General features: G+C 46.8%; 1 protein-coding gene and 1 long non-coding RNA gene across 12 annotated transcripts in view; one reads left to right on the top strand and one right to left on the bottom strand.

Moving 5' to 3' along the window:
- SHANK3 (SH3 and multiple ankyrin repeat domains 3) overlaps positions 1-23,327 on the top strand; it is a 487,858-nt gene that overhangs the window by 397,068 nt on the left and 67,463 nt on the right. For all 11 annotated transcript variants that reach the window (XR_014160963.1, XM_081879612.1, XM_081879611.1 and 8 more), the window contains one exon: positions 14,193-14,317. Coding sequence is in view for 10 of the 11 variants with exons in the window: in XM_081879612.1 (XP_081735738.1) it covers positions 14,193-14,317 (125 nt within the window). In the remaining variant the exon portion in view is untranslated. The remainder of the gene's footprint in view (positions 1-14,192; positions 14,318-23,327) is intronic.
- LOC309351147 lies at positions 14,496-15,123 on the bottom strand. The gene is made up of 2 exons (XR_014160723.1): positions 15,027-15,123; positions 14,496-14,649 (listed from the first exon to the last, which is right to left on the bottom strand). It is a non-coding gene; the product is annotated as an uncharacterized lncRNA (long non-coding RNA).

Below are 23,327 nucleotides of genomic sequence, written 5' to 3'. Positions count from 1 at the left end.
GCGCCACTACTGAGAAGGCCCTCTGCCTGGTTCCTGTAACCTCACTTCTCGCAGAAGGCCCTCGGTGCTGGACCTCAGCATCTGGGCAGAACGCTGGGGGTGGAGACACTCCTTCAAGATCGTCCTGTCAATATGTGCAAGGAAACATGAGCCGCTGGGGGGTGGGCTTTGCCCTATGGGGTGGGCAGAAGGGCAAAGAGAAACATCTCAAGAGGAGTGCCTTTTGCCTGATTGGGGGGGGGGGATGAGTATTGCTGTAGCATCTCTGTGTCCTTGCGATCCTAAGCTTTCCTTTCCAGAAAAGCCAAGCGGGTTTTCCCAGCCCTGCTGTGCCTGCAGAGAGTGGGTTGCCTAAGGGGTCAGCAAGCAAACAAGTGAGTGCCCCCCCTTTGCCAGGGTAGAGTGGTCTTGGGGTCCAGAGGCTTCCAGGAGCCTCTCCCCCCAAAGAGGAAAGCCACACACACACACCTTGAACAAAAGCAAGGGCGCTGGCGTTTCCAAACAATAAGAGGACAGATACAATTTCTCTTTGCTTGCATTTTCAAATCGTTGGAGCCAAATATGAGTGGTAGAGTCAACCATCTCTTCTGGGCATGGCATCTCTGATAGTGGGGAGCAAAGCTGTTTCTCTACCTCTGTGTCTCCGTTTGGGGTGATTCCCATAGCTGTGCACCCGCCTCTTGCTGTGGTTGTTGCCTTCAAGGAAGAGGCCCTCAGTAGCCTGGAGAGAATCCTTTTGACCTCCGCTCATCCATTTGGCTCAACCGTGCCCCCAAACACACATTTCTTTGGAAAGCCGAATCACGAAAATACAATAAATTATCCAAAAGAAAGCAAACGTATGTATCTGTGCTTTGCATATTTATGGTGGGCCTTGACTCGGAGAACAGCATCTGGGCCAAAGATGCTATGCCCCAGATTTAAAGGTCTGTGGCCTACATTGATATCCCCAAAGCTCTTGGGAGGTGGAGAGGTCACCTAGGGTCATAGAACCTTTGGGTCATCTGGTCCAACCCTTTGCGATACAGGAATTCCTGCTAAAGAATCCCTGACAAACGGCCATCCAAGCCCTGTTGGAAAACCTCCAAGGAAGGAGAGACCGCTACTCCCTGAGGGAGTCTGTTCCACTCTTACCATCAAAAAGTTCTTCCTTTGAATCCATTGGTTTGGGTCCTACCATTTTTAATAACAGAAAACAAGCTTGCTTCATCTTCCATGGAAGAGCGCTTGTGATCATTTGAAGGTGACCATTGTATCACCTCTCAGTCGTCTCTTCTCCAGGCCAAAGGTGCCCAACTTCCTCCACCGCTCCTCACAAGACCCCTTGATGGTCTTGGTTCCCCTCCTTTGCCCACCTTCCAGCTTGTCAATATCCTTCTAAAACTATGGTGCCCAGAACCGGACATCGGACCCCAGGTGTGGCCTGACCAAGGCAGAAGAGAACGGTTTTGTGCCTTCCCTTGATCTGTCCTTCTCCATAAAAGTTCTCTCCTCCCAAGAAGCCAGCTCCATTGGGGGGAACTGAGCAGCCAGCTGCCAGAGTAGCATTGCAACTAAGAGGTCGCCCCCAGTTCGAATCTCGCTTCTTTAGCAGTGGGTGGCTTTAGGCCAGCCCCCCTCCTTTCTCAGAGCCTCCTGTGTTCATGGGATGATGACAGTGACCTACCTTGCAGGGTCAGTGCAAGAACTGCAGTGTGATTATGAGAAACCAGTAGGAGAACACTTCAATCTCCCACGACATTCTATACAAGATCTCAAAGTAGCTGTCTTATTATTACAAAAGAATTTCAGAAATAGACTGGAAAGAGAAGTTGCTGAATTGCAACTGATTACCAAACTTAATAGGACGCGGGTGGTGCTGTGGGTTAAACCACAGAGCCTAGGACTTGCCAATCAGAAGGTCGGCGGTTCGAATCCCCGCAACAGGATGAGCTCCTGTTGCTCGGTCCCTGCTCCTTCCAACCTAGCAGTTCGAAAGCACGTCAAAGTGCAAGTAGATAAATAGGTACTGCTCTGGCGGGAAGGTAAATGGCGTTTCCATGTGCTGCTCTGGTTCACCAGAAGTGGCTTAGTCATGCTGGCCACACGACCCAGAAGCTGTACGCTGGCTCCCTCGGCCAATAAAGCGAGATGAGCGCTGCAACCCCAGAGTTTGCCACAACTGGATCTAATGGTCAGGGTCCCTTTATCTTTACCTTTACCAAACTTAAAACCATGGAGAGACCTGGTCTGAATAGAGACATTGGATTCTTATCTCATTATACATGATAAAGCTATTTTTAGCCATCTCACCCCTTGCTTTTTCCTGTAAGACCAATTGCAGTCGTTAACAGTCTAACAGTCCTCAACAGGTTTACCACACCTATCCGCCAATCACCCATTCCCACCACCCTTCTGAGTAACACCCCTCCCCACCCCCTCACTATATATAAGGGTCTGGTGACTTCTGTTTCAGTGTATCTGAAGAAGTGTGCATGCACATGGAAGCTCATACCAAGAACAAACTTAGTTGGTCTCTAAGGTGCCACTGGAAGGAATTTTTTTGTTTTGTTTTATTTATTTATTTGTTTTGTTTTGTTTTGACTACGGCAGACCAACACGGCTACATACCTGTAACTATGATTATCTGGGGCATTTTAAGCACAATGTGGATTCTGAAGTGGGTGCTGATGGGTGCCTGCGATGAACGAAGGATGCCCATTTCTAGGCCTAGCTGGACATTGTGAGTCCTGCCAAGGGGCTTTTGCCTTGGGAGCTGAAGCTGTTTTTCTTGGTTTCTCCAGCTCTAAAGCCTCCATACCCTTCATGCGCACCATGAATCCTCTGTTGAGTCTCTGGGGTCCCTCTCGTCTCCCTTCAGCTGTGACTCTCTGAGCAATGGGGGAGAGCCTTCCCATACAAATAAACAGGATCAGTCTCACCAACGGCAAACAATTTGAAACAGAGGAGCAGAGTGCGGAAACCTAGCATTGCAAGAGAGGAAGAAGGAGCTGCCTTCTACTAGGCCAGAACTGTGCTCTGTATAGAAGAAGAGGAAGAAGAAGAGGGGTTTGGATTTTATATCCCACTTTATCACTACCCTAGGGAGTCTCAAAGGGGCTAACATTCTCCTTTCCCTTCCTCCCCCACAACAAACACTCTGTGAGGTGAGTGGGGCTGAGAGACTTCAGAGAAGTGTGACTGGCCCAAGGTCACCCAGCAGCTGCATGTGGAGGAGCGGAGATGCGAACCCAGTTCACCAGATTATGAGTCCACCGCTCTTAACCACTATACCACACTGGCTCTCAGTGCTGTCTACACTGGCTAGCAGGCAGCAGTTTTCCAGGGATTCCTTCTAGCAAGGACTAAACCTGGGACCTTCCGCATGCCAAGCTATGATGACTCTTTCCATTCCAAGACAACATTGCCAAGCCTAGGCAGCAGACACGACCCCTCTCCCTCCCACTTCCCCAAGGGGGGCCTTTGCCTCTTGAAGCTCCAGAGACTGATGGTATCCCGACAATCCGCATTTACATTCTCGCTCTCCCTTGTTGTCGGAGTGGAAGCAGCTAAACATCTGCACTTGGGAGGTGATGATGCTTCCTGGGCGGGAAAGAGAAATAGAGGGCTCGCCCACGCTTCCGCTTGTTCTCTTCCTAGAAAGCACTGGTCCAAGCATTTCTCTGCTTGACCCGCACTTTCTAGACATGGATTTTTTGCTACGTCAATCTGGAGAAAACCTAGAATCATAGAATCATAGAGTTGGAAGAGACCACAAGGGCCATCGAGTCCAACCCCCTGCCAAGCAGGAAACACCATCAGAGCACTCCTGACACATGGTTGTCAAGCCTCTGCTTAAAGACCTCCAAAGAAGGAGACTCCACCACACTCCTTGGCAGCAAATTCCACTGTCAAACAGCTCTCACTGTCAGGAAGTTCCTCCTAATGTTTAGGTGGAATCTTCTTTCTTGTAGTTTGGAACCATTGCTCGGTGTCCGCTTCTCTGGAGCAGCAGAAAACAACCTTTCTCCCTCCTCTATGTGACATCCTTTTATATATTTGAACATGGCTATCATATCACCCCTTAACCTCCTCTTCTCCAGGCTAAACATGCCCAGCTCCCTTAGCCGTTCCTCATAAGGCATCGTTTCCAGGCCTTTGACCATTTTGGTTGCCCTCCTCTGGACACGTTCCAGTTTGTCCGTGTCCTTCTTGAACTGTGGTCCCAGAACTGGACACAGTACTCCAGGTGAGGTCTGACCAGAGCAGAATACAGTGGCACTATTACTTCCCTTGATCTAGATGCAATACTCCTATTGATGCAGCCCAGAATTGCATTCGCTTTTTTAGCTGCCGCGTCACACTGTTGGCTCATGTCAAGTTTGTGGTCAACCAAGACTCCTAGATCCTTTTCACATGTACTGCTCTCAAGCCAGGTGTCACCCATCTTGTATTTGTGCCTCTCATTTTTTTTTGCCCAAGTGCAATACTTTACATTTCTCCCTGTTAAAATTCATCTTGTTTGTTTTGGCCCAGTTCTCTAATCTGTCAAGGTCGTTTTGAAGTGTGATCCTGTCCTCTGGGGTGTTAGCCACCCCTCCCAGTTTGGTGTCATCTGCAAATTTGATCAGGATGCCCTTGAGTCCATCATCCAAGTCGTTGTTAAAGATGTTGAATAAGACCGGGCCCAAGACAGAACCCTGTGGCACCCCACTAGTCACTCTTCTCCAGGATGAAGAGGAACCATTGATGAGCACCCTTTGGGTTCGGTCAGTCAGCCAGTTACAAATCCACTGAGTGGTAGCATAGTCAAGTCCGCATTTTACCAGCTTCTTTACAAGAATATCATGGGGCACCTTGTCAAATGCCTTGCTGAAATCAAGGTAGGCTACATCCACTGCGTTCCCTTCATCTACCAGGCTTGTAATTCTGTCAAAAAACGAGATCAGGTTAGTCTGACATGACTTATTTTTCAGAAATCCAACCTGAATTGCTATTTGCTCCTATCAAGCACTAGAGAGCGGGTTTTTCCTGGGGGAAAGCAGGGCACAAGGGGAAGTGTACATAGATAAGCCCTGCGAGCCTTTGAGAGCTCCAGACTGTTGCTATGGCCTGGGAAAGCAGCAAGCAGGATTAAAGTGCAAGAGCACCTTTGACTGTGGTGGCAGAGCGTAGCCTTGGATAGCTCTCTCCTCCTCCATCAATTTGTCTGATCCCCTGTCAAAGCCACCTAGATCAGTGGTCATCTCTGCCCCCTGTGGGAGGGAGTTCCATAGCTTAAATATGTGCTCTGTGAGGCTGGAACAAGCCTGTTTTCTCCTACTCAGGAGGGTAGGACCCAAACCAAGGACTTCAAGTTACGAGAAAGGAGTTTGCAACTAAACTTCAGGAAGAACTTTCTGAGGATAATGGCTGTTTCACACTGGAATGAATTTCCACAAGAGGTGGTGGACTCTCCTTCCTTGGAGCTTTTAAGAAGAGGTTGGGTGGCCACCCGTCATGTATGATCTAGTTGAGATTCCTGCATTGCAGGGGGTAGGACTAGATGACCCTTGGTGTCCCTTCCAAGTCAACAATTCTATGACTCTATTATTCTATCCACCCTGAATCTTCCAACAGTCAGCTGTGATGGTTGTCCATAAGCTCTGGTCTTATGAGAGAGGAAGAAAAACTTCATCTCTGTCATGCATAATTTTATGATCTTCTATCGTGTTGCCTCTTCCTCTCCATTTCCCTAAACTGAAGAGTCCCAAACCCTGCAACCGTTCCTCATTGTGGAGTGGCTCCATCCCTCCCCCCGCTCCAAATTTGTCTATTTCATTTTACATATTAAAATTTACAGTCATACCACAACACCTTCCATAAGTACAAGATTCCCACAAATCTCAATACAGTGGTGCCCCGCAAGACGAACGCCTCGCAAGACTGAAAACCCGCTAGACGAAAGGGTTTTCCGTTTTGGAGGCGCTTCGCAAAACGAATTTCCCTATGGGCTTACTTCGCAAGACGAAAATGTCTTGCGAGTTCCTGCGGGGTTTTTTCCCTCCCCCCCCCTTTTTCTAAGCCACTAAGCCGCTTATCAGCTGATCCGCTAAAAGCCGCTAAACCGCTAAAAGCCGCTAAACCGCTAAGCCGTCAATGGGCTTGCTTTGCAAGACGAAAAAACTGCTAGACGAAAAGACTCGCAGAACGGATTAATTTCGTCTTGCGAGGCACCACTGTACTTCCCTCTTCCCCGGGTCCCACCTTTTCTACTGCATCTTTTTATAAAAATCCACATTTTTTAAACATCTCTATTGTATCCATAGTTCCTCTTACATTACAAGTGTTACTGCAATCCCGCTAACAATTTTAACTGTTTACATTGGTCTCCCAGGTCAATTATAATTTCACCCCATTCCTTATTAAAATTTTGGTTGGTCTCCCTGATTTCTGATTTTTCCAGTCATTTTTGCCATTTTGGCATAGTCCAACAATTTGATCTGCCATTCTTCTCTGGTAGGGATTTTGTCTTCTTTCCATCTCTGGGCCAATATAATCTGTGCAGCTGTGGTTGCATACATAAACAATCTTTTCTGTTCCCTTGGGATTTCGGCACCTCAAATTCCTAATAAGAAAGCTTCTGGGTTTTTTGTAAAAGTTATTTGGAACATTTTTTTTTCAATTCAATATATATCATTTCCCAGAACGCTTTTATTACCTTGCACGTCCACCACATATGATAGAAGGTACCTTCCTTTTCTTTACATTTCCAACAGATATTTGTACCTGTCTTCTTCATTTTTGCTAATTTAGTGGGAGTTAAATACCAATGGTACATCATTTTCATATCATTTCCTTTCAACGTACAACATGCCGTAAATTTCAAATTGTGTCTCCATTAATTTCTCCCGTGATGAAAGCTGTATATTATACCCCAAATCTCTTGCCCATTGTATCTGTCCCTTCCCTGTCCCAGCAGGTACCAGACACAACAACAATAATATATTTGTACCCCGCCCATCTGCCTGGGTTTCCCCAGCCACTCTGGGCGGCTTCCAACAAACACCAAAAATAAACTAAAATATCACACATTAAAAACTTCCCTGAACAGAGCTGCCTTCAGATGTCTTCTGAATGTCAGGTACAGTGGTGCCCCGCAAGACGAACGCCTCGCAAGACGGAAAACCCGCTAGACGAAAGGGTTTTCCGTTTTGGAGGCGCTTCGCAAAACCAATTTCCCTATGGGCTTGCTTCGCAAAACGAAATGTCTTGCGAGTTCCTGCGGGTTTCCCCCCCTTTCCCCCCCTTTTCCTAAGCTGCTAAACCGCTTATCAGCTGATCCGCTAAAAGCCGCTAAACCGCTAATAGCGCTAATCCGCTAAGCTGTCAATGGGCTTGCTTCGCAAGATGAAAAAACCGCTATACGAAGAGCATCACGGATTTCGTCTTGCGAGGCACCACTGTAGTTGTTTATCTCTTTGACATCTGATGTGAGGGTGTTCCACAGGGAGGGCGCCACCACTGAGAAGGCCCTCTGCATGGTTCCCTGTAGCTTTCCTTCCCGGAGTGAGGGAACCGCCAGAAGGCCCACCAGTAGCGGTTTAGTCCTGCTGGCCTCATGACCCAGAAAGCTGTCTGTGGACAAACGCCAGCTCCCTTGGCCTGAAAGCAAGAGGAGCGCTGCAACCCCATAGTTGCCTTTGACTGGACTTAACCTTCCAGGGGTCCTTTACCTTTACCTTTTTACCTAAGATTTGCTCCCAAGCCTTTTGTTCTCCTGAAGATACCCCACAAGGTATCAGAGGTTTAGAATCAGAGTTCTCCAAGATAGGCTACCTGGTAGAAGTTTATAAATCATGCATAGCATTGAGAAAGTGGATGAGAAAAGGTTTTCTCCTGCTCTCATAAGACTAGAACTCATGAGCTCTCCAGGGTTTCTAACTGGCAGGGATCTGACGTTTTCCTTTCTGGGGGCTGATTCTCACCTTTCAGCACATCCAGTCTCTCTCCAGACATGCATCACTTCCGAGGTGGAACCTGCTGATGACTCACGGCTGCTTCATCAAAAGTGCAGCCTTCTTGCCCATCACTCTTCATCCAAAACCCCCACAGCCCTAAGGAAATTAGAACCAGCAGCTTGCAGAACCAGCTGCACAATAATGCAAAGCAGTTTTCTATATATATGTGTATATATGGCATGCAATTGGACAATGAAACTGCTATGCAATTCAAGAAGAGCAGCATTTGGTCTAAGCTGGAATCCAGACCGGGAGTCACGAGCCCAGAGGAGGCTTCTGGGCCAGGACAGAGAGGACAAAATGGGGTTGCAGGTTGTTGTGGGGTCAACACCATTGCCAGAGCCAGATTTAGGGTGGTGTGGGTGGTTCTGCTTCATGGGACGCCAAGCTGAGGGGTGGAGGGAGGCAAAATTGAGACAACTCATATGTGAGAAGATCCATTTGGGGACGCCAAATATTGGACTCTCACAGCGCATTACAAAAGATTGCTAAAATTTGCCCCTGCCAGTGCTTGATTAACCATGTGCAACCCCTGCTTTGCCACCGAACTGGCATTTTGCCTGTGTGCCACACTGATCTGAGCTTTAAAAGTTTTTTGGTAGGAACAGCAACCTGAGTTCCAAGTTCTTGATGGAGTGGGAACCAGGACAGTTTGAGGGCATCAGGGACTCTGCCAGCCATCCTAGTGGAAGTCAGCTGAGCCCCAGGGCAAGATGATCTTTGGAACTGGGGCTTGTCAAAAGGTCTCAGACTTCAGAGGTTTTTTGGTTGCCTGGTCTGGGCCAAAGCTAAATCTGCACAGCGCCAATTGGCTGCCCTTTCTGTCAATCACAAAGCTGCCTTGCCTCTACTTGGAGCCGGCAGTCCATAGCACTGATTGGCCAGCCCTCATGTCAATCACAAAGGCGTCCTCCCTTCGCGGAACAGTTTTCAAAGTGTTTGGAAACAGTGGAAAACTATGGACAAAACAAACATTTCATCAGATAGACGTATCGGGCACTCAAGTGATTGAGAAGGATTAAAACGAAAAAGGGACACCAAAGATCCAAAAGGATCTCTCCAAATTGGAGAAACAGACATTTGAATCAGAGAATCCTAGAGTTGGAAGGGACTCTGGGTCCTCTGCAATGCAGAAATCTTGCCCATAGCCATTCCTGGGCTCGAACCACCAACCTTTTGATTAACAGCCAGACGCACCGAGGCAAAAAGTAATAATCCAATTTTGCATGTAAACTTATGGGGTTGGCAGTGACCGATGAGTACTAGCATCTTGGGCGTCATCGACAATGCTTTTGGTAGAAGACTGATAGCTTTTGCTGCTAACCCAGTGACTGCACAGGAATTTAACGTTTTAGTCAAGAATGGGAAATATTTTAGTCCAGAGCCGGAGATGTTGTTGGACCCCAGCTCCAGCCAGGCTGGCCAGTGGTCAAAATGATGGGAGCTGCAGTTCCACAACTTCTGGAGGGGCTCCTCTCCCCCAGGTTCACAATCACTGGTTTAACTTCATAAATTTGGCAAGAGCTCCCCAAAGCCCCCTGGATCCACTCCTTTTTAGCTTGTGGGCTAACCTCTGTTCTTCACAGTTTCTGCAATCCTTCGGTTATGCTAATCCCTTTATCATATCTTGCCATTGCGACCATCTCAGATCAATTCATAGAATCATAGAAGAATCATAGAATCATAGAGTTGGAAGAGACCACAAGGGCCATCGAGTCCAACCCCCTGCCAAGCAGGAAACACCATCAGAGCACTCCTGACATATGGTTGTCAAGCCTCTGCTTACAGACCTCCAAAGAAGGAGACTCCACCACACTCCTTGGCAGCAAATTCCACTGTCAAACAGCTCTTACTGTCAGGAAGTTCTTCCTAATGTTTAGGTGGAATCTTCTTTCTTGTAGTTTGGATCCATTGCTCCGTGTCCGCTTCTCTGGAGCAGCAGAAAACAACCTTTCTCCCTCCTCTATGTGACATCCTTTTATATATTTGAACATGGCTATCATATCCCCCCTTAACCTCCTCTTCTCCAGGCTAAACATGCCCAGCTCCCTTAGCCGTTCCTCATAAGGCATCGTTTCCAGGCCTTGGACCATTTTGGTTGCCCTCCTCTGGACACATTGTTGGTCTCTTCTGCCTTATTCAGCTCCTTCTCTCACCCCCTTCCCCGTTGCCTCTCTGAATGGTTTCCTGCTTCTGAGGCACTTGCTATTTGTTTTCAGATTTGTGCTCCTCCTTTCTTCCCGGTAAAGTGTTTGCGCTCTGTCTTCTGCTGACTGGGGCAAGACATTCCCTTTTCAAAGGCAGCCTCGCCTCCCTCCCTCGCCTCTCGTCCTCCTGGACCCCTTTTTTCTCCGCGACGCACCTTTTAGCCGGAGCCTCTTTCTTCGCATTAACTGAGACCTTCAAAGGATGCTAAACGCCTTTTGAGAGGCGCATTTCCTTTGCAGGCAGCCATGGAACAATTCTAGCCTTTAGAAATATTTTCAACCACTTCATACGGCGCAGGAATCAGGGCTCCTCCAGTTGACCTCATTATTCAGCATCCGTCCCAATTCCTTTGCACAAGGCTTTTCGGAGGGTAGATCACAGCCAGCCTTTATCAAACATTTATTCCGATTTGCTTGCAGGGAGGTTACATGGCAAAAAGCAACCATCCTGATTTGCTTACAGGGTTTTTAAACAGTATCCCGTTCATCATTTGATCATCTCCCACTTTTCAATTTCCCTTTCCTAATCACTAAAGGTCCATTTGTTGTTGTTTAAGTGGGTTTCTTGCACTTGGTCAACAGAGCTCTGTAATCCAGTTGTGTTGCAAAAATCTAAATTTCTGGAAAGCCCTTGCAAATCCTGAGAGCCTGAATGTGACCTTAGGCTGAAAGTAATATCTTTGATGCGGGTGGTGCTGTGGTCTAAACCACTGAGCCTTGGGCTTGCCGATCAAAAGGTCGGCGGTTCGAATCCCCACAACGGGGCGAGCTCCCATTGCTCCTGCCAACCTAGCAGTTCAAAAGCACATCAAAGTGCAAGTAGATAAATAGGTACCGCTCTGGCGGGAAGGTAAACGGCATTTCCGTGCGCTGCTCTGGTTTGCCAGAAGCGGCTCAGTCATGCTGGCCACATGACCCGGAAGCTGTACGCCGGCTCCCTCAGCCAAGAAAGCGAGATGAGCGCCGCAACCCCAGAGTCGGCCACGACTGGACCTAATGGTCAGGGGTCCCTTTACCTTTTTAAGGTGCTACTGGACAATTTTTATTTATTTATTTCGACAACGTAGGTGATGCGTCTATTTTTAAAATAGTAAAAGCACTTGTCAAGGTGGAGAGCAGGGGTCAGGGGTCCCTTTACCTTTACCTAATATCTTTGAATTTCCCCTAAATCCCATACTGGTCAAAATAAGTTTGTTACATGGCTACCTTCCAGCCACCATGGAGGCAGATTTTAGCAATTAAGTTAGATACTTTCCTTGAAGCAGCAACAGTTTCATTTTTGGATTCTTTAAAACCGTGATGGAAGCCGTCGGGTGGGTGTCTAAATGGTTCTGACAGCCAGTGTTCCTTGGACAGACTCCAGAACATCTGCGTTTTTCAACATGCTTTAACACTTGTGGACATGTAATGAAGCTGAATGCTGGAAGGTTCAGGACAGATTTAAAAAAAAGTCCTTCGTGAGGTGCATAGTTTATTTTATTTTATTTTATGTGTGCTTTTCAGGTTCATACATTTCACTAATTTTACAATCATTTTAACACTTCAAAACTTGACTTCCTTTGCCCTCTTTCTGCAGTTCCTTAAATTTATTTTTAATATCTTCTGCATATCCAAATTAACTTAATTTGCTCATTTATTCATCTGCTTTAATTATATACTGTTATAAAACTGCAGTTTATCACAATAACCTTGCCAATGTTCTTATCTGTTTGCAATTTATCTGTAAATATTCAATAAACCATTTCCCTTCTTTTATAAAAAGTTTGTTATCTTGATTTCTTGTTCTTCCAGTAAGTTTTGCCATTTCTGCATATTCCCTAAGTTTATGTATCCATTCTTCCTTTGCTGGGACTTCTGCTTCTTCTTCTTTTTTTAATGAATATTTATTAGCATTTTTAAGAACAAGACAAAAACAAAAAGTAACAAAAAGTAACAAAAATACAAAAATCCAAAACTTACAAACAATTAAAAACACATAAAATTTCAATTACTTATTTTCATTTAACTTGTTTCTCAGACCTCCTCACACCTCCCCTTCTTGTATTCCAATTTAAATTATTAGCTCAGCAAGTCCTTATTGCTTATTTCTCAACTTTAACTTAATAATTTATTTTAGCATGTTGTTATTTCACTTTTCCTCTTTTCTTCCATATTCTCAATTTATTTTTGCAAACCTTATTTTCATTTAATTTAAACCATTTTAAAAACCAATTTTAGGTTATCCAAACTTAAACATCAATATTTATACATCATCACTCATTCTTAAACATTTTTCCTAAAGTCGACCAAAATTTCCCTTCCACAGCTTTCCCCATTTTCATACAAATAGTGAAACAAAAATAAAAACAGAACAAATTATAATTATATACCCTTTGGATTCCCAAACTCCACCCACCCCCTTCCCGGTTTCAGTCCCCAACAAGTGTCCATCAGTCTCAATATACTGTTTAGCCTGGAGATCTCACATCCGAGGCTCTTAATTCTCTCTCAGTTCCTCTCTGCCAGTCTTTTTGATAGTCCTTAATGTTGAACCCCAAATCTGGGAGAGGCTCCGGCCCAACAGGATCCATGTTTCTTCCAGCCAGTCCTTCATGTTTAAAAGTAAGGCCTATGGGGTACTCCAAATCTTGTTTCATACTCCTTTCAAGTCCAAATGTCCCCAAAGCTCCAACTTCCTTGACCAAATTTCTAATCCTTCGGTCTTCAGATCTCCACATAAGAAGATCTCTCAATTTTCCACTCTCCAATTCAGGCCAGACTTTCCACATCAGGTTTTTGTTTTGCTTTGTTACCATCATGTCAGGCCTCCAGTTACAGCTCTCCTTTAACATCTGCAAAATTACAGCTCCTCCTTCCTTTTCTTCAGGGGCAACATATGTCTCCTTCTCCATAATCTCAAAGCTCTCAAGTTTCTCTGTTGGTCCAATTGAATAGGCTTCCTGTTTCAAATCCTTATCAGTTTCAACAAGGTTGTTTACTGTTAAGTCCAGAGTTGTAACATTTGTAGCCAAAACATCGATTTGGCCTTGTAACTTTCCCAGGAGAACGAAAGCTCTGTCCAATTCAACCTGGATTTTCCCTCCTCCAGCCATTCTTGTAGTGTCCCTAAACCCCCTCTAGAGGGATTTTAGTTCCTTACTGTTCCTTTCAGCTCAAGTCCAAAAATCAAGTTAGTTTAGTCGATGGCGCTAACCCGGAAGTCCCCTCTGCTTTCCATTTTGGGGCAAGTAGCATTCTTGCCGCTGTAGCAGCACACATGAATAAGTTTCTATACAGTTTAGGTAGTTCTGTCCCTATAATTCCGAAAAGAAAAGCTTTGGGTTGTTGTTTTTTACAATTATTTTAAACATCCTTTTATTTTCATTATATATCATTTCCCAGTAAACTTTAACCTTACTATAGTCCATAGTTAAACTTTGGAACTCCCTCCCACAGGACGCAGGAATGGTCATGAACTTGCTTGGACGGCTTTCAAAGAGGATTGGGCAATATATATATATAGGGTTTTACAATTTAATATTCAACACAATCATCATAAACACAATACAAAGAATACAAATATACTGATTGATTTTTTTTAAAAAAAACCCAACCCAAACACATAAAAGATGAATGATAAAATTCTTGCTAAATAGTACTAATGATAATAATACAGTCGTACCTTGGAAGTTGAATGGGTAATCCGTTCTGGAAGTTCGTTTGACTTCCAAAACATTCGGAAACCAAAGCGCAACTTCTGATTGGCTGCAGGAAGCTCCCACAGCCCATCGGAAGCCACAGGAGCCCCGTCAGACGTTCGGCTTCCAAAAGAACGTTTGGAAACGTTAGTTTTGTGTAGGCCTTGTCTGTGGTTAGGAAGCTGCCTGGCAGCTGAGCAAACTGTGGCCAGGGAACATTTTGCAGTCTCCAGGAATCTCTCGCTGGCACCCGTCTTTTTTCCTCCCCACATTTGGACATGCAAATCCCAGCTTCCTCCCCCCTGACCGAGGGTCTCTCTTCGTTTCAGCGGAGACTCCGATCGAGGAGTTCACCCCGACGCCCGCATTCCCGGCTCTCCAATACCTGGAGTCCGTGGACGTGGAAGGTGTGGCCTGGCGAGCAGGACTTCGCACGGGAGACTTCCTGATTGAGGTGAGTCCCAGAAGAGCGTGGCCGGCAAAGGAGGAGGGTCGAATCTGCCAACCGTGGGAACTGGGGTTCTCCTCTGTGCTAGATAAAGGCACTCTTTATTTATTGCGTTTATGTTACATTTCTGTTAACGGAAAAATCCGAGGGCTCCCTTGGACAAAAACAAAGACACCAACCAGGATAACTTGGAGCAAAACAGCAGCCTGTAGGCTTAGCCTTTATTGATCTGTTGCAACAGGGTGCTCCCCTCACTTGCAGGAGAGAGGAAGGACCCAGAAAAATGGTGTGCAAGGCCTTATAAAGACTTTTGAAATTGCCACCCTGTAGATCAAGACCTGTAGATCGGGACGCGGGTGGCGCTGTGGGTAAAACCTCAGCGCCTAGGACTTGCCGATCGCATGGTCGGCGGTTCGAATCCCCGCGGCGGGGTGCGCTCCCGTCGTTCGGTCCCAGCGCCTGCCAACCTAGCAGTTCAAAAGCACCCCCGGGTGCAAGTAGATAAATAGGGACCGCTTACCAGCGGGAAGGTAAACGGCGTTCCGTGTGCTGCGCTGGCTCGCCAGATGCAGCTTGTCACGCTGGCCACGTGACCCGGAAGTGTCTGGGGACAGCGCTGGCTCCCGGCCTATAGAGTGAGATGAGCGCACAACCCTAGAGTCTGTCAAGACTGGCCCGTACGGGCAGGGGTACCTTTACTTTTTTAGATCAAGACCACCCCCAGAAACATCATACATACATCACAGAAGGGGTGTAACCTAAGACCACCCCTCAGATACATCACACCTACATCACAGAAAAGGTGGTCTAAAACAGAAATTTGAATGTTGTTTTTCTCCTGTTGTTTATCTCCTGTCTGGCAGGTTACTTGATTGGATTTCCTGGGAGCCTGACCATTCTTTTGTAGTGATAAATACTTAGTTCCTGGGCCAGGTCACAGGCTCACACCCTATTCAAACACAGACATACCCTTAAGACAGGATTTGCGAAGGAAAAGGCAATGGGGAGGCTTTTCCAGTTTGACCTTGCAGAGGAAACATTTGCTCAGTTTAAGAATTAAAATGGTTCCAGGTTGACCTTCCTGTGCTGATCTATGTATGTGCTTGGTTGGTACACTTATGAACATTACCATATATCTAAGACCATAAAATTCCTATCACAATTCCTATGCCACCTTTCCCCCCAAGGAGCAAAGAGTGGAGTAAATGGTTCTCATCCTCGTTTCATTCTCACGACAGCCCTGTGAAGTAGGCTAGGCTGAGAGATGGGGACTGGCCCAAGGTCACCCAGGGCCTGAGTGGGGATTTGAACCCCAGTCTCACAGGTCCTAGTCTGACACACTGACCACTACACCCCACTGGTTGTATCCAAAACATCAGCACAGGGTGCCTTCTTACATCTCACATACCAGTTGCTTGGGGATCAGCTGCTCTCTCGCATTGCTCCTGCCTGATCCCTGCGGTCCACGTTCCCTCCAGGGTTGTTGTTTTTTGCAGAAGTGCCTGGTTTTTATGTCAGTGTAAAACAAACTAAACTAAAACTTCCTGTAAATGTGTAAACATGCGGGTACCAAGAGGGACAATAATAGCCATTTGCCTTCTGCACTGGTCTTGACGCTGCAGTACTGGGAGCTAAAGGGTGGTGCTGTGGTCTAAACCACTGAGCCTCTTGGGCTTGCCGATCGGAAGGTCGGCAGTTCGAATCCCCATGGCGGGGGTGAGCTCCCATTGCTCAGTCCCAGCTCCTGCCAGCCTAGCAGTTTGAAAGCACGCTAGTGCAAGTAGATAAATACCGTAGATTCCGGCGTATTAGGCAACTGGGTGTATAAGACGACCCCCAACTTTTGCTGTTCAATTTTAGAGTTTTAGAGTTATAGAGTTTGAGTGCCACAAGGGGCAGAGCGTGCACCCCTCCGCTGCCTCTGCCATCACAGAAGCAGCAGCAGCCCAAGGCGAGGCATTTGGTGGGCGGGTGGGTGAGCGCCACACTCAGAAGGACTTTCTGCGCCCCCTTCGGTGGGGAGGGAGGAGGAGCGATGGCATAAGGGGTGCCTCTGCTCACTGGCTCCCTCTCCTCCTTCCCAATGCGTATACCCGGCGTATAAGATGACCCCCGACTTTTGGGGTGATTTTCCATGGATAAAAAGTCGTCTTGTACACCGGAACATACGGCAGGTATGGTTGCGGCTGGAAGGTAAACGCCGTTTCCATGCACTCTGACTTACATCACCATGTCCCGTTGCACCAGAAGTGGTTTAGTCATGCTGGCCACATGACTTGGAAAGCTGTCTGTGGACAAACGCCAGCTCCCTTGGCCTGATGTGAAATGAGCGCCACAACCCCATAGTCTCCTTGACTGGATTTAACCGTCCAGGGGTCCTTTACCATTTTTTTACCTTTTTACTGGGAGCCAAGCAAGGGTCTGGCTTCATGTTACATGCAAACCTGAAGTTGCCTTGCTTCAAACACACCACCACCTGCAACCAAGGTGTGCTTTGCCACTCATGCCTTGTTTGGTGGAGGCAATCTACTGGTCGATCCCTGGGAAAATTAGGTAGATCACATTCGATCGCCGGCTCCTCCATCCGGCCCCACCCCCTTGCCCCGCCCTCTAGATCGCTAGAATGAAAGGTAGAAGCCTCGCTGACAGTTTCATTAGCCATCTGTCGGTGAGTGGTTTTTTGTCCCCTAAGAAAAGCTCAACAACTTTGACCTGAACCCCCAGAAAACGGAGTAGATCACTGCCAGTTTTTTAATGTGTGAGTAGATCGTGGTCTCTTGGAAGTTGGCTGTCCCTGGACTAGACGATCCTAAGGGACTCTTCCAACTCCATTGGTTCTTTGACAAACCATGGCTTAGCTCTTGATACTGCAGCACCAGCAGTGGGGAATGAGTGACAGCTGCCACCATTTCTCTCTGGGCACCAGCATGCCTTCTTCTTCATGGCAAGTCACAGTTTGGAAGACGCTTACGTGCGATCAGGCCACTGTGCTCTGCTGTTCTCTGTCCTTGAGGCCAAATTCCAGATTTCCTGAAGCATCAAGCTTGTTCAGTCATGCTGCCACAACAGAGAAGGCCCCTGTTTTTTAATTTAAGGAGTCGGGTGGAAAAAAGCTTCTGTTTACAAGACAAATGCACAGTTGTAAGGTTCTCCACTTAGGCAGGAAGAAACAGTTGCACAAATATGAGATGGGAGACACTGGGCTTACTAGCAGTGCATGTGAAAAGGATTTCAGGGTCTTAGTAGACCACAAGCTGAACATGAGTCCACAGTGTGATGCAGCAGCAAAAAAGGCTAATGCTCTTCTAGGCTGCATCAACAGAAGTCTAGTGTCCAGGACAAGGAAAGTCATTGTACTGCTCTGTTCTGCTTTGGTCAGTAGTCCTTCATCCAATTCTGGGCTCCACAATTTAGGAAGGATGTTGACAAGCCGGAAAGTGTGGAGAAGAGGTTTAGTCCTCTGATGATCAAGGGTCTGGAAATCAAGCCTTATGGGGGACGGTTGGGGGATTTGGGTATGTTTAACTGGAAAAGAGGAGATTTGAGATCCACCTTTAGATATCTCCAGGGCTGTCACATGGAAGAGGGAGCCAGCTTTTTCTCTTGCTCTGAAGAGTGGGACACGAACCAATGGCTTCAAGCAACAAGAAAGGCGATTCAGACTAAACACCAGGTAGAACTTTCTGATGGCAAGTGGAAGGGTGTTGGAGTCTCCTTCGTTGGAGTTTTTTAAGTAGAGGTGGAATGACCACCTGCCAGGGCTTCTTCACCTGTGACTGCTGCATTTCAAGGAGTTGGCCCCTTGACCTTTGGATCCCTTCCAACCCTTCTATGAATCTACAGTTCTATGAAAATCTTCCATAGGTGTCGCCATGCTTGTCTGTTGCAAGTGGACTCTCATCCATGAATCAATGTGCTAGCATTAGGGTACTCCACAATGTCCGGTTGTTTAGAAAGGCTTGCAGTTTTGGAACCTTGCTTCTCTGTCTATTGCAGATTTTAAAACTTTTTGCTGTTACATTTGTTGTTTTAGGATTTGGCAAGTGGTTGTTTTGAGTCCTTAATGCATGTGTTTGTGTTTTTAAGAACGCCATGCACAAATATTTAACAGCAGTAGGGTAGCTGTGACAGTACAGTGGTACCTTGGTTCTCAAGTGCCTCGGTACTCAAAAGCCTTGGTTCCCAAACACCGAAAACCCGGAAGTAAGTGTTCTGGTTTTCGAATGTTTTTTGGAAGTCAAATGGACTTCTAGAAGAGATTAAGTTTGGCACTTTTGTTTTTGCTCTCTCTCTTATTTATTTTATAGGATAGTACATTGATTATTGCTTTCATTTTGTGAATCAATATGCTTTTATTTTATGAATCAGCAGTCTCGTTAAAGAGTAAAATCCATGTTAAATGGCTGTTTTAGGGGTTGTTTTTAAAAGTCTGGAACGGATTAAACCATTTTGCATTACTTTCTATGGGAAAGCGTGCATTGGTTTTGGAACGCTTTGGTTTTGAAACGGATTAAGTTTGAGAACCAAGGTGCCACTGTATTGTGAGATGTCGTCATCATAGCCATTGCAAACCCCTTTCCCAATCGAAGGAAAAGGTGAGCATATTTTCAGGCAGCTTAAAAAGCAGACCCTTCCCTCCACCCTCTTCTTGCACCAGCCTTTAGCCTGGGTCCAGCTACACATTTTCTTGCCCCTGTGGGGTGGTGAGAGGGGGCTTGCCAATGAGTTGTGGGGTGCTTTGGCACTGGGCAGAGGAAGGAAGCTTCAGCCTCCGGAGTAAGGAAATGCATCATAGCAAGAAAGGTCACAAAAGGGCAGAAGGAGCTGGTCTGCTAATGTTTATTTAAAATGCGTTCTTGCTGCCTTCCTTCTTTGCAACAGGGCCTCCCGAGGCAGCTGGCCATAAGAGGAGATGAACTTGCAATAGACGCACGGTCTGCGCTTGCTTTTGTTTTAAGGGAGTTGGCAGCGGTGAAGACGAACGGCGTTTCATGGTGCCGTTTGTCACTAGCGATGCCACCAGCCGAATCCCAGAAGTGTGGCCGTATTTCACACATTACTCAACAGCAGCCAGGGAGCGGCTGGCGAGAGGGAGAATCACGTTTCCCAGCTGGTGGGATGCGCAAAGGCAAAAGTCCAGGGGAGGCATGCCTGGATCTGGTGGAGCAGGAGACTTGTGCATTTCGGTGCATGAAGAAAAGGTCTTCATCCAGCCCTGTTCTCCTGCAGTTAAGGTCTGTGGGTCATGCATGGAGAAGCCCTCGGGTTCAGTTGTGTGGCGAGATCCCGCCCCGCCCCCAGGCAGAAATAATGACACATGACACAATTATTAAAGTTAACGGGCTTAAAAAGGCCACAACTTCCTTGGTTACAGGTGATGAGCGGTATTGGCTTAGGCATTGGACCTAACCGACCACCGTATTTTTCGCTCTATAAGGCGCACCAGACCACAAGACGCACCTAGTTTTTGGAGGGGGGAAACAAGAAAAAAAATATTCTGAATTCCAGAAGCCAGAACAGCAAGAGGGATCGCTGTGCAGTGAAAACAGCAATCCCTCTTGCTGTTCTGGCTTCTGTGATAGCTGCGCAGCCTGCATTCGCTCCATAAGACACACACACATTTCCCCTTACTTTTTAGGAGGGGAAAAAGTGAGTCTTGTAGAGCAAAAAATACGGTATATCTGACTCCAGCCCGTCTGCTTGAAGTCCGGGAAGGGTTAACCACCAGTAGGGGGAGTCCTGCTGATGCACATCAACTAGGAGCTCCCCCGGGGTCACCGATAGGGGGCGTGCCTTAGGCCCTCACCTCCCTAGGCTTCAGACAGGGCCACGCCCCCCCCCCCCGAATCCTTTAATGGAATACCCTTCAATATGCGGGGCAGGTGACGGCGCTTCCTCCCCTCTTCCATCTACAGAGCAATGCCAATGCCTAACAGCCAATACCAAGAAAGTTGTGGTGATTTGCTACGAGGTAGGTGAAAACCAAGTGGCTGGTGCCAATTTGCCAAGAGGAAAAATTCCTACCAGGCCCCTCAATGGCGACCAACCGAGGTCCATAGCAAGGTCAAAGGAAGTAAACCTTCAAGGGCGGGAGGGTGGGAAAACCGGAGCAGCTGGCGAACGGACAAAGAGGGAGATCCCCGGCTGCGTTCTGCCTTAAATAGGGCAGGCCACCCCCCCAGAGCATCCCAGCTGGGAGTCCCCCAATCGTGCAGGGGCTGGCCTCCCACCCCCTGGGTACGTGGAGGGGCCGTGAAGCCCACAACCCCACCTCCTCCCTAAGGCAGAAGTGGCTTTTCCAGAAAGAACAGCAGGCACAACTTAGACCGGAGGCAGCCATCAGATAGATGGATTAAGAACATCATACAAGCTACGAGACAAGGATAACTGTGACTTTAAAGGGGAATGGGAACCCTTTACAAAGTATTTGAAGATGCAACAAACCGAACTGGACTCCTTGGCTGGTTTTGAATAAACAGTCACAAACTTTTTATTGATAACCATCAGCTAAATAGTTTGAAGATCTATACAACTTTGTAACATGTGGAAAACAGCATTTTTATAGAAGTCAAAGACTGGAACTGAGGGAAGTGGGGGTGGGTGGGTTCTGTGGGGGGAGGGAGGAAATAAGAATGCTATGTTTCTGGATAATATGTTTTGTTTTAATTTTGAATAAAAAAGTATTATTATTTTTTTTTAAAAAAAAAGGACATCAGAAGAGCCTCTGCTGGATCCGACCATGGTCCATCTAGTCCAGCCTCAGTTTCTCACAGTGGCCAACCTGATGCCCCCAAGGGAAACCCTCAGTGAGGACCCAAAAACAAGAGCCTTCTTCGCTCCTGTGTTTTTGAGCAACTGATATTCAGAAGCATTTCTGCCTCTGACCACAGAAGCACAGCCATCTTGGCTAGTAGTCATTGGTAACCCTCATTATTATTATTTTGTACCTTTGCTCTGCACATAGCAGCTAGTGCCAAGGTAATGTGATTTCCCCCTATTATGTGGCCTCGGTCCAGTATACCTGAAGGAGCATCTCCACCCCCATCGTTCAGCCCGGACACTGAGGCCCAGATCTAAGTGCCTTCTGGCGGTTCCCTCCCTGCAAGAAGTGAAGTTGCTGGGAACCAGGCAGAGGGCCTTCTCGGTGGTGGCTCCCTCCCTGTGGAACGCCCTCCCATCAGATGTCAAGGAAATAAACAACTACCTGACTTTTAGAAGACATCTGAAGGCAGGCCTGTTTAGGGAAGTTTTTAATGTTTGACGTTTTATTGTGTTTTTAATATTCTGGTGGGAGTTGCCCAGAGTGGCTGGGGAAACTCAGCCAGATGGTTGGGGTATGAATAATAAAATTATTATTATTATTATTATTATTATTATTATTATTATTATTATTATTATTATTATTATGTGCTGGAGAGAGGAGAGTTTCTGTGTGCTTTCGCATGGCCTCTTCATCGCCAGACACCTAGAACTTCCATCCAGGTTTGAGCACTGGGAAATCTCCCTTTGAATTTTCCCTCTGGCTAGGCACAGTTAAGTTCCTCTCCTGCCACATCTTCAGAGTTGGCCAATTCATAGAATCACAGCATGATAGATTTGGAAGGGACCCTGAGGGTCATCTAGTCCAACCCCCCTTCAATGCAGGAATCTCAACTTGATCACACATGACAGATGACATTCACAAAGGCCGCCTCCAAGGAATCCATTGGAGGGGCTGCATTCTCTGACAGCAACTTTATATTTCAGGGCAGAGGGCAAAATCTGGAATTGTCTTCCTGCTGCTCCCCTTTTTGATAACAGGGCTCCTCAGCGCTCCCAGAAAACTTGTTTCTGGATCAGCGACAGAGCTGTTAGCACAGCGCTACAAAAGCAAAGGGCTGCGAAGAAACGTCTTCACCATTGACTGAGAATGAAGATTAATTTTGCATTTGTTCAAGCGAAGGCCATTGCAGAGAAGAGCAGCCTCAGAGCTCAATAATTTTGCTGTTTATCTGTGACATGTAATATGGCTTCTAGCACAGCAGGCGGTCCTTTTGAACCATCATCCCTAGAAAAAGAAGGAAGACTGGTTCTCTGGAATGACACTCTGGTGAGCCTGTTCAGACATGGCGCTGGCCACAACCCTGGGCTGGGCAAATGTGGAAGTGACTGAGCACTGGCTTTCCCTCTTCGGAGCATAGCCATTGTGGCAAGGAGCCACCCAGAGCCCTCTCCTCCTCCATGAATTTGCCCAGTCCTCTTTTAAAACAATCCAAGTTGCCAGCCATCCCTGCCTCCAGTGGCAGGGAGTTCCACAGTTCAACTATGAGCTTCATAAAGAAGTCCTTTCTTTTTATCTGTCCTGAATCTACCAACATTCATCTCCAGCGGGTGTCTACCAATTCCAGTGTTAAAAGTAAAGGGTTGTTCAAGCTGCTTTTTCCATGCCAGGCATAATTTTATAAATTTCTGTTGTGTCGCCTCTTGACTCACCTTTTCTCTAAACTAAAAACTCGCCAAAGCCAGTGGCTGTCCCACCATCATTTGCTAGGGAGCGCCATAGCTTCAGTGTGTGCTTTGTGAAGAACTCACTTTTGTTTCTCCTGAGTCTCCTGCCACACAATCTGGCTGAATAATAATAATAATAATAATAATAATAATAATAATAATAATAATAATATAATATACCCTGCCCATCTAGCTGGGTTTCCCCAGCCACTCTGGGCGGCTTTCAGCAGAATATAAAAATACAATGATTCATCAGATATTAAAAGCTTCCCTAAAGACAGCCTTCAAATGTCTTCTAAAAGTCAGGTAGTTGTTTTTCTCTTTGACATCTGGTGGGAGCGGGTTCCACAGGGCAGGTGCCACCACCAAAAAGGCCCTCTGCCTGGTTCCCTGTAACCTCACAATGAGGGAACCGCCAGAAGGCCCTCGGTGCTGGACCTCAGTGTCCGGGCTGAACGATGGGGGGGGGTGGAGACCCTCCTTCAGGTATACTGGACCGAGGCCGTTTAGGGCTTTCAAGGTCAGCACC

Source organism: Podarcis erhardii (genome assembly GCF_964252035.2).
Source record: "Podarcis erhardii genome assembly, chromosome: 10".
Lineage (NCBI taxonomy): Eukaryota > Metazoa > Chordata > Lepidosauria > Squamata > Lacertidae > Podarcis > Podarcis erhardii.
This window is presented reverse-complemented; position numbering and strand designations above follow the sequence as displayed.